Source organism: Astyanax mexicanus, chromosome 19 (genome assembly GCF_023375975.1).
Source record: "Astyanax mexicanus isolate ESR-SI-001 chromosome 19, AstMex3_surface, whole genome shotgun sequence".
Lineage (NCBI taxonomy): Eukaryota > Metazoa > Chordata > Actinopteri > Characiformes > Acestrorhamphidae > Astyanax > Astyanax mexicanus.
In genome coordinates, this window is record NC_064426.1 from 26317305 (window position 1) to 26328329 (window position 11025).

The following is an 11025-nucleotide window of genomic DNA, read 5'->3' on the forward strand; positions in this document are numbered from 1 at the left end:
GAAAGCTCTGCATCCTTTTTGTATTTCAGGCATTTCTCATTTTCTGCAAATGAAAGCTCTAAATGAGGATATTTTTATTTTGGAATTTGAGAGAAATGTTGTCCGTAGTTTATAGAATAAAACAACAATTGTCAGTTTACTCAAATATATACCTATAAATAGCAAAATCAGAGAAACTGATTTAGAAACTTTTTTTTTTCCAGAGCTGTATAACATCTAATAGCATTGAAATGCATTTCATTATTATATCACATGTTTTCAGAACATTTCTGGAACATTATTTCTGGAGTTAGTAACTGATGCTGCACACACACTGGAAAGCCCTTATTCCTTTGTGATTAAGCTTTTTAATAGTTAGATATAAAGTTATAGACAAGATAATGGACAGTGTACTCACGGGTGCCATCAAAGCGCTTGGCGATGGTGTCCAGGAAGGTGTTCTGAGGGGCCAGAAGCCCCTTCATCACCGGCATGGCTGCTGGCAAGTCTTACAGCAGTAGATTATTCCTTCATTCCAAGAGAAAGTGAGAAAAAGAATGAGACGGAGAAGAATGAAAGAGAAGAGACATGAGAGAAACAGACTGAGATGGAGGAGGTGATAGAGATATAGAAAAAGTAGAAGATGGTCCAGATATGACAAAGTGATGAGAAACTGGAGGGTTTCTGGAGGGCACACACTGGCTAATGGATGTAGACTCTGGATCAGCACAGGTTCTCATCAAGCAGTTTCCTCCAGGGCGATCCCTTCTTTGTTCCCTCCTAATTACTCTCTGAGGAGGATCTGCCACGGCTTAATCTCTCAGCCTCCACAGCCGTCCACTCCTGACCTGATCCCTGTAGTTAAAGCTCTCAGCGCTCCAGCCTCATGAAGCTCCATGATGAGGAGAAAAGCAACTCTCCCGATCCTCTGATAACACACAGACAGCACATCTTCAGGCTCTGCAGAGAGATGCTCTGTTCTCACTCTTCAGATGTTCCTCAGATCTTCTCCGCTAAGCTCTTCTCTATCTCCTGGTTCCTCCTCTGTTCCTCAGGTGTGCTGTTCTCTCTCTCTACTCGTTTATCAGTCTGCGCTCTGCTACCAGAACTTTCTGCTCTGTCTGCATGATCTTCTCTGAAGCTCAGAGTGAAAACGATGCTCTCTCCGCTCTCACTGCAGCAGGTGCCCAATCAGCATCTCTCAGTGCTCAGCCTCCCTGCTCCCCCCCACACACACACATTTACCCTCTCTTACTCACTCTCTCTCCCTCTCGTTCTTTTTTTCTATTACTTTTTCTCTCTTTCTCCCTTTTAATCTCTCTTCCTCAGTCTTTCTCATTTTTCTCCTTTTTTTGCGTTACTCTATCTTATGTCTGTCTTATTTTAGTGCTTTCTCTCTTTCTCACTTGTATCTTTTTGACTTTCTATTCTCTTTCTTTCTTTGTGTTGCTCTCTCTCTCTCTCTGTTTCTATTATTTTTTCTCTCATTCACTCATTCACTTGTCTTGCTATTCTCTCTCTCTCCATGTTCCCTCTTTTTTGTAGTACTCTCTCTTTCTTTTTCTTTGTATTGCGCTGGCTTTATCCCTGTTTTTTCACTTTTTCTTCTCCCTTACTTTATTTATTTCTCTTCTCAATTTCTCTATCCATTTCTATCTTTCTCTTCTTTGTTTGTAATGCTCTCTGCCTCTTTTTGTGTTACTCTCATTTTTCTATTGTCTCTCTCTCTCTGATCCCTCTTTTTTGTATTGCTCTCTCCTCTTAGTTCTCTCTCTTCCAATTTCCTAATCGTTTTATTGCTTTCTCTCTTTTTCTCTCATTTGTATTAGTATCTTTTTTTCTTTCTTCATTTTCTCTCTTTTCTGTATTATTCTTTCCTATGATTTTCTATTGATCTGGCGTTGTCTTTCTCTCTCTTTCACACTTTTTATTGCTCTCTCCATCTCACTCTATTTTTTGCTCTATATCTCCTTTTTGTATAACTCTATTTTTTCTATTGTCTCTCTCTGATCTCTCTTTCTTTGATTTGCTCTCTCTCCCTTTTGTCTCTCTCTCACTCTAAATCTTTCTATTGCTTTCTCTTTTTCTCTCTCACCTGTATTTTTCTCTCTTTTTGTGGTATTCTTTCATTCTTTTTTCTATTGATCTGGATTTTCCCACTCTTTTGCTCTTTCTATTGCTCCCTCTGTCTCACTCTTTTTTCTGTATTTCTCCTTCTCGGTTCTCTCCCCTCATCTCTTGTGCTCACATATACACTTGTTTTATTTCTTTTTCTTGGTGTCTCTTTTAATTGCTATCTTTATTTCTCTCTCTGCATATTTTCTCTGTTTTTGTAGCACTCTTTCATTCTTTTTCTTGCTTTGTCTCTCTCTTTTCATTATTTCTATTACTCTTGCTGTTTTGTTCTCTCTCTCTGTCTATCACCATCACTATGTTTATATTGCTCTTTTCATTTTTCTCTCTCTATCAATCATTTATTTATATTGCACTTTATTTCTCCATCAATCTTTCCTTATCTTTCTGTTTCTAAGAGTTCTCTCTTACCCTTTATATCTCGTTTTCTCTCTCTTTCTCTCGCTCTCTCCTCTCTTTATCTATTCTCTTTATCTCCTTGTTTGCATCACTCTTTTGTTTGCTCTTTCTCTGTGCTTTCTTTCTCATTCTCTTGTATTGTTCTCTCTCTCTTTCTCCTTCTTTTCTCTTTTTTACACTTTCTCTTTCAATTGCCCTGTTATTTTCACGTTTCTCTTCTGGCTACTTACTTTTCCCTTCTTTCTCTCTTTCTCATTTATCTTTTTTATTTTATTTTTTTGTAACACATTCTTTTAATTATTTCTATTACTGTCATTTCTCTCTCAATCGCTTTTTGCATTGCTCCATTCTCTTTTTTTGTTCCCTCTTTATTTTCCTCAGTATTTTCTCTCTTTCTATTGCTCTCTCTCTTTTTCTACTTCTCATTCAGTGCATGACTCTGACTATGCTGACTTTATATTTGCTCCTTTCTCTCCCTCCTTTTCTCCATTTTTCTCTATCTCTCCCTTTTTCTTATTTTCTTTGTACTGGTCTCTCTTTTTCTCTTCTTTTCTATTATGTCGTTGATATTTCAGTGTAAAAGTTGGTGAAGGTCAGGAACAGTGTAGTATAAGGCAGTACTGTGTGACAGAATTTTTATTGTGAATATAAGAATTATTCTTGAGAAAAAACATACAGAGAAAACAGAAAAAGAGGAAAATGTGGGGCTCATTTTCACATCACAACATTTTTATGTTTTTCACTTAACATTCTCAGCTAGATTAATGATGAACCCATTAATGATGATTTAAACAAAATAATGCAAATTAGCTTCACAAATTTAGAATTTCTGTATTTCTTTTTGTTTCATAAAGCTTGGTCAGTATATTGCCTCTATCACACACAAAAACCTTGTATCTCCACTTTTGACATTTGCACTATTTGATATAATTTGAATCTGGCAGTTGTTCTTTACATTGTGTCAAGATTTTATGATGAATAGAACCAGTAGAAAAGCTTAAATAACTGAATAAAAACTTTTACAGCTAAATTAAGAATACTAAACAATACTCTAAAACCTACCTGTCCATCAGCACACTACACAATGTGGCCTGAGACTGAGGTTCATAGCTTTATTGGGTTTGTACAGTATTATACACTTCTGTCCTCTAGTGGACACAAACAATATTACATGAGAACACATCCCCAGCCAAAAAAATTACAATAAATGATCAAATTTTCACTTTTATAAGGACATATTTTATTAATAATGAAATTGCTACAAATAAATGTATAGTAAAATACCATACATATCACACATGGAGAATTAAAGGGGATAATCTTGATCCTAAAAAAAATCCTTCATTTTCTGTGTTTTGATTAGAGCTGATATTGGTGATCTTCCTATAAAATAAGACACCTCTTTATTTATTTTATAGGCCTCTACAGGCATAGGTTTTCGACAGGGAAATGCACATAATTTCATAATTGAATCAAACACATTTAAGCAGTCTGAGTGGTTTTATATGAAAATCTCAGTCAGAATTGTTCAAAGTGGTGGTGAATAGAGAAAGATATATTTTTAAACGTTTAAAAACCTCTTTAAAAAAACTCTACATCACAGAAAGTCTTTATACTAAATGTTTATGACCTAAATACCCTGCCTGGTGCCTAATAGCTTTTTCACATAATTTCAACATAAGCCTTATTCGTAAATGTTGTTTTTATGGGGAAAAGGGTTCCGCAAAATTGTTCCTGGAGAAAAACTGCATCTATTTTACCATTAACATCGTAAATTAAGAGACCACTTCAGTTCCTGAATCAGTGTGATGTAACATTTTATTTATAGGCATATGTTTGAGTAAAATAACCACTGTTGTTTTATTCAATAAACTATAAATACTGTAATTTTGACCATTTATTTGCAGAAAATGAGAAATGGCTAAAATAACAAAAAAAGATGCAGAGCTTTCAGACCTCAAATAATGCAAAGAAAACAAGTTCTTACTCAAAGTTTTAAGAGTGAAATTCTTTATTTGGTGGAACAACCCACAGTTTTCATGCATATTGGCATGTTCTCCTTCGCCAGTCTTACATGCTGCTTTTGGATAACTTTATGCCTCTCCTGGTGTAAAAATTTAAGCAGTTAATTTTGGTTTGATGGCTTACTCATCTTCCTCTTAATTATATTCCAGAGATTTTCAAATTGGTAAAATCAAAAAAACATTTTTAAGTGGTCTATCTTTTATTCCAGAGCTGTATATAAACCTCAGAACTCATAAAAGGTTTCACTGGTGGCTACAGATAGCAAACAAACTATCTCTGTCAGCCTTTAAGAAACCTTTGTATTCATAAATGCAACTTATGTTTGGACCTTTGTTACTCACAATTGTCTTAGCCAGGGCTTTATGTCCATATTTTATTAAACTTTTGTTTAATTACAGTGCACATGAATTATAAACATAAAGTTGCATTTATTGTAAGGTAACCAGGTTCCTAAAATTACAGGGTAGCAGATTTTTTTTATCATAAGTTTTAAAATAATACATTCTGTGCAAAAACAACAACAAAAAAGAGTTTTGCACCACAACTGCAATAGACTGGACATATCTAGTGTTCATAATATCGTCATGAAATCTTTACAGGACAGTTCTACAGGAGACGACCCACCTTTCTTGACTTCAGCCTAGTCTTTGAAACACAGCCAAACACTGCCTCCAGTTCAATTCACAACCACTGTAAGCAAATCAATATTCCACTAATTTCTCTACAAGAACCTTTTTCTTATATTGTCTTATATCACATCTTAATTTAGAAGCACACAATTAACAAAAATAAACATTATTTTAGATTTTGCTGATAAAAACGAGTTGATTTATTACTGAGCAGGTGGAGCTTGCTTCTCTCTGTAAGGTAAATCATGGTCTATAAGGGTCTCTGGTGTCAGTATGCTGCTGCTGCAGCAGGTACTGCACAGGTTTCTCCAGGTCCAGTTTAATGAGTGAGTGCACAGTGCTGACTCCCGGCTGAGGGTGCGCCCCGCCCTCCTCGTGCCTCTTGCCCATGGTGAGGATACCAGCGGCCTGGTTGCGGGTGCCGTGCAGCAGGTGCTGTAGGCGGTCTTGGTAACGGTTGCCGGCTGTTCTCCGTTTGCCCAGTGTGAGGATGCCCACAGCGGCGCCACTGCTCACCCGAACCGGTTTAGAGTCCGTGCTGTTACACCGCACCCCGTACAGACCGCACGCACGAGGCCTCCGCACACAGCACGCGGACACGCCTTCCGCCATGCAGCACACCTGCGCCAGCAGCGCCAGGAAGAGCAAAACCTGCACAAAGTGATATAGGAAAAGTATTCTCAGATTAAAGTCATAATGATGATCTGATGTTTAATTTTCTCAATCATCTCAATTTTTCTTGCTCTTCCACTTATTTTACTCTTCCTTTGTCTCTTATTTACTGTGCCGCTAACTAGGTGCTATACTATTCTAGTTTCTTTCTCATTTTTATGAGCATTTTAGATCCATATTAGACGAAAATTGAATAAAAAAAACTATTTTTTTTCATTAACCTGATCATGAAATTTGAAGTTCATGTAACAAAAACATGCGACATTCCACCAAATATTGATTTCTGCACTCTTAAAACTTTATGAATATGAACTTGTTTTCTTTGCAATATTTGTGGTCTGAAAGCTCTGTATCTTTTATGCTAATTTAGGCATTTCTCATTTTCTGCAAATAAATGCTCTAAATGACAATATTTTTATTTGGAATTGGGGAGAAATATTGTCCATAGTTTATAGAATAAAACATCAATGTTCATTTTACTCAAACATATACCTATAAATAGCAAAATCAGAGAAACTGATTCAGAAACTGAATCTTTTTCCATAGCTGTATATTTTGTTTTTCCCTTTTAGGAAAAAGGGGGTTTTCATAATACTATTTTCACACATGTAAAACATAAATTACACTATACCAAGAATAGAACAGGCAATAATAGCATTCTTTAAAACCATTAAACCAAACCAAAAACAAAAGTTAATATACTTAATAGGTATAACTAGATTTTATACCAGTCTTTCTAATGATACCTATGGCAGGTCTTACCTTGGCTGAGGAGATGGCCATGTGTCCGACTGCTCCGCTGGGCTTGGTGTGATCACCTGTCATTCTAGATTAAGACTTCGAACTCTGTTCACTCTGCATGAGACACACCAACCCTTTATATACAGACCCTCTGCTAAAGCCTCCATTGATGGAAAAACAAAGCCTGGCCCTCGTATTCTGTCCTGCTTCTTTTGTTATGATGCAGCTCTTTTGAGAGCCAGAGTGTGATAGTATGTTAGACCCTCCAGTTCGTTAGCAGCGTCACTCATTCATGCGGTAACTGGCGTGGCTTGCTCAGGTGGATGTATCCAAGGAGTTTCATGCACAGTCAGTCCTGGAGCAGTATTGTATCCACTCAGGCCCGGCTTCGTTAGCGCATACCTTTAGAATTAGCAAGTTCCAAGTCATTGACATAATTAGCAGCCGGTGGAAACAGGGCCAAGACTGAGGGATGAAGAGCAGACAAAAGGGCTAGGAGTCAGCACAGCTGTGGAGGAGATAAAGGCTAATGAGGATGTAGAACAGGATGCCTTTGTGTTGGAGAGAAGGTCAGAGAGCATTTGGTGGTAATGAGTAAATCACGCAGTGCTGTCTTCACAAATACTGATAGAACATGCTAATCAGGCTCCTTCACCAACAGCCATGAAGGCCAGAACACAATGCACCAACAAACAGTAGGACATCTTTATGATTTAGTCATAGTTGGGAAACTGTGGATGAAACGTTTAAGTTAATAATTATATACTATTTTAACCTGCATTATTAAAGTCATTGCCCTAACAAGTAAATTAGGGTATAAGAAATCAGTGTTTTGGGCAAAACAGTACCAATAGTAAGTATTTATATTTTAAAACACTAATTTATATAATGGGTGTATTTTTGCGGTATGTATATAACAGAACAACAATGTAACAGGATCACAACAGAGCAGCTAGTATTTGGCTGGTTGGTCAGTTAGTAGTTAGTTGTTATAAGTGGATCATGGATCAGACAGGAGTGCAGGTGAAGTTTTTAAACACTGTCTTCTCTATTACACACTTCCACCTACCATGTGAAAGTGTAAAAATGTAGCGCTGCTAGAATTAGCAACGCCACTTATCACACTCGGACATTCTGACTAGCATCATTGGCAATATGCTAGCAAGCATCCAGCTAGCGGCATTAGCGTCGACACTCACCGGACTTGGAGAAAAGTAGACCGTGGAGATTAGTACGGAGGAATTTTTGATTTATATTGGTCGTAAATCATAAATCTGAAGTCCAACCAATAATAAACACAATTTAGAGATTAATATAAACGATTAGTGAAAACCCTCAACTATACAACACTTCCTACACTCATACAGAGATAACAGAATCAGAGCTTTATTCTGAGGGTGTGAGACAGACGGATACAGATCTCCAGAGGCCATAGAGACTGAAAACTACAAACACTGGTTGCTGAGGTGATAAGTTTTAGAAGACCCAGCCTATTATCAGCAGGAGACGCTCAGCGTCAGCAGCAGCGCAACGCAAAAACAACTGTCCAGTGTCTGGGCACTGGTCAGGTGAGGATGGGTTGTGCTGCTGAGCGTCTCCTGCTAAAAAACAGGCGGAGTTTCCTAAAACTCGTCACCTCTAAACCGGACATTTGTAGTTTTGAGTCGCTACAGCCTCTGTAGATCTGTATCTGTCTGTCTCACACCCTCAGAATAAAGCTCTGATTCTGATCTCCCTACTGTTATCTCTGTATAGGTGTAGGGAAGTGCTGTACAGCTGAGGATGTTCACTAATCATTAATGTGCTTACACACTGCACGCGGTAGGTGCAGCGCGGTGCGCTGACCCCATACGATTAAATTGATTCTCCAGTGGTGTGTTGCTGCCGCGGAACAGAGCGGAGTGGAAAGCGGTGCGTTTCCCTGTCCACGTCTCTACATGGTTCAACTTTGACCTCGCGGGAGAAAAACTGTTATCTAAACAACAATAAACACGCGCGAGAGATTGATATTACGATTAGTGAACATCATCAGCTGTACATCACTTGCCTACACTTAAATAGATATAACAGAAGGAAGAGCAGAATTAGAGCTTTATTCTAATGGTGAGAGACAGACACAGATCTACAGAGGCTGTAGGAACTCAAAGCTACAAAATACCAGTTGCAGAGGTGACGAGTTTTAGAAAACTCCGCTGGCTTCAGCAGCAGCACAACACAACCACAACTGACCAGCGTTCAGCAGAGCGGCATCCTTTAATATCAAGGTCCTTACACGCTGAACGTGGTAGGTGCGACGCTGACCTCTATAGGATTCTTTTTTTTTTACACCAAAAAAGTTTTATTTACAAGTTTTCATTGCACAACAAAAATGTACCCATTCTTTACATTAAACAGTTAAAAAAAGGCGCTTTATGACATGAATTAGAATAAAATTATCACTAAAAAAGAGAAAAAAAAATATATATATATAATATAGGATTCAATTGTTTCTAAAGCGCTAGAGCGGTGCGTCGCGTTTCCCTGCCCATAACCACGCCTCCACCGCGGTCAAAGTTCAACATGGTATAACTTTGACCTCGCGGTAAGTGGTACTGGTACTTTCGCTGCAGAAAACGCATGATGTGAACTCACGCGCCCCACATCATTCACCACACTGCATTCATATAGAGATAACAGGAGGAAGTGCAGAATCAGAGCTTTATTCTGACGGTGAGAAACAGACATAGATCTACAGAGGCTGTAGAGACTCAAAAGTACAAACACCGGTCGCAGAGGTGACGGGTTTTAGAAAACCCCGCCTGTTATCAGCAGGAGACGCAATTAAAACTGAACGGCATCCAGCAGAGCGGCATACGGCGTTTAGTTGCTCGTCTGTGGTTCTCTCTGGTCGTGAAGGCGGTGAAGGCGTGGAAAACAATTGAATCCTGTGGGGGTCAGCTCACCGCGGCGCACCTACCGTGTTCGGTGTGTAGCACCTTAAGCACCTTGATAGTGGCCTGTTTGGATGTTCTACGCGCTGCTCTATCGGTATGAGCTGGTCCAACACCACCCTGATTATACAGACAGACCAGGGGCCTCATGTACTAAGACTTGCGTGGAATTCCTACTAAAATGTTCCGTACGCTCAGATCTGAAAAGTTCCGTACGCACAAAAAAATCCGGATTTATCAAACCGTGCGTAGGCAGAATTCCACGTACTTTCTCTTAGTACATCACAATCAACTTGAAATCAAGCGCAAATGCACGAAAGCATCACACTTGCCACGACTCCTCCCTCAATTACGCAGAGTATAATGTTATATTATTATTATTATTATTAATAATAATAAAAATAATAATATTATATACGCATAGCGTATAATTACCCATGTTTTAAGTTTTATTATTCTAAGATAAATGCTTTCATTTAAATGCTTTAAATGAGTTGCCTACCAAAAAGACACACGTCACGCACTTAGCTTGTTTTCTTATGCTCTTGGAAATCTAAAACTGCTTATAAGCCAGTCATCATCATGGGCCAAAAAACATAATGGTCACGGAAAATGCGCGCTCAATGAATTCGGCCATTAGCAGTATTTTCCAGTAATGCCAACGCTGCATCTCCAACAACTCCAGCGCAAACCTGATCTAGGCTAAGTGGAAACACGTTAAACGATTATTTCTGTAAGACAATGAAACTGTCTGATTAATTTACTTTATTTTACCCAATAATGCTTACTTCAATGTGTGCATAAAGGATATCTTAAAAGTTGTAATTTCAATGCATCGCCTCTAAGTGTCGCCAAATGACAAAAACACAATACATACGCACAAAAAAAAGGCGTACGCCCAAAACAAAACTTCCGTGGGGGAACGCACTTTCACACGTTCAAGTCAAATTTAGTACATCAGACCGTGAGCGTGAAATATGGCGTACGCAATGTTTTTGTGCGTACGCACCTTTAGTACATGAGGCCCCAGGTACACCAGAAAATTCAAAATACATAATTTCTTTCTGCTGGAGCCAATACCCAGCCTGTTTATTCATCACCAGCCTCTCTGGATTTTACAGCGGGTCAGTAATATGGGTAACAGTGCAGGGGTTTGTTTATCCTATTAAGATTCTGATTGTTATTATGTAGTGAAATAAATTGAAGACGTTTAGTGTTTCTGGCTCGTTGGTTTAGTACATTAAACCACGTAAAAAGATTTGTCCTTATAATAGGTTTCAGTGGAAAGAAGCACACGTTAAGCCTTTTTTTAACGTTATATATTTAAGAGTGTTCGTAGTTCTTCAGTTAGCTAGCTTTGTGGTTATGGAGTAACACTGTCCATCTGATCACACAGCTCTCCTCAGCCAGGGCAGATAGTTAGTTGATTTGTTACTTGTTAATTGATTAGTTAGATCAGACTGTGGCCGTAAAGTCTGAAGCAGGGACCTCGCCTGGACTGGTTCTGTTCTCTCTGA

The 11025-nt window shown here is 38.5% G+C and overlaps 2 protein-coding genes across 3 annotated transcripts in view; both read right to left on the bottom strand.

Moving 5' to 3' along the window:
• The window catches only part of kcnh4a (potassium voltage-gated channel, subfamily H (eag-related), member 4a), an 80369-nt gene extending 79225 nt beyond the window's left edge, over positions 1-1144 (bottom strand). For both annotated transcript variants that reach the window (XM_022672582.2, XM_015607607.3), the window contains exon 1: positions 398-1144. In XM_022672582.2, the coding sequence (XP_022528303.2) occupies positions 398-473 (76 nt within the window). In that variant the 5' untranslated portion in view covers positions 474-1144. The remainder of the gene's footprint in view (positions 1-397) is intronic.
• Positions 1145-5019: 3875 nt separating this feature from the next.
• On the bottom strand, positions 5020-7983 carry hcrt (hypocretin (orexin) neuropeptide precursor). Its single transcript, XM_007287820.4, has 2 exons — positions 6600-7983; positions 5020-5816 (listed from the first exon to the last, which is right to left on the bottom strand). The coding sequence occupies exons 1-2, from the start codon at positions 6660-6662 to the stop codon at positions 5409-5411; spliced, it is 471 nt and encodes a 156-aa protein (XP_007287882.3). The 5' UTR covers positions 6663-7983; the 3' UTR covers positions 5020-5408.
• Between the last annotated feature and the right edge of the window lie 3042 nt (positions 7984-11025).

Excerpts from the sequence above, each read along its gene's own strand:
- hcrt (XM_007287820.4), bottom strand. The coding sequence starts at position 6,662 with ATGACAGGTGATCACACCAAGCCCAGCGGAGCAGTCGGACACATGGCC. Across the intron at positions 5,817-6,599 it reads TGGCCATCTCCTCAGCCAAG|GTTTTGCTCTTCCTGGCGCT; the intron begins GTAAGACCTGCC and ends CACTTTGTGCAG.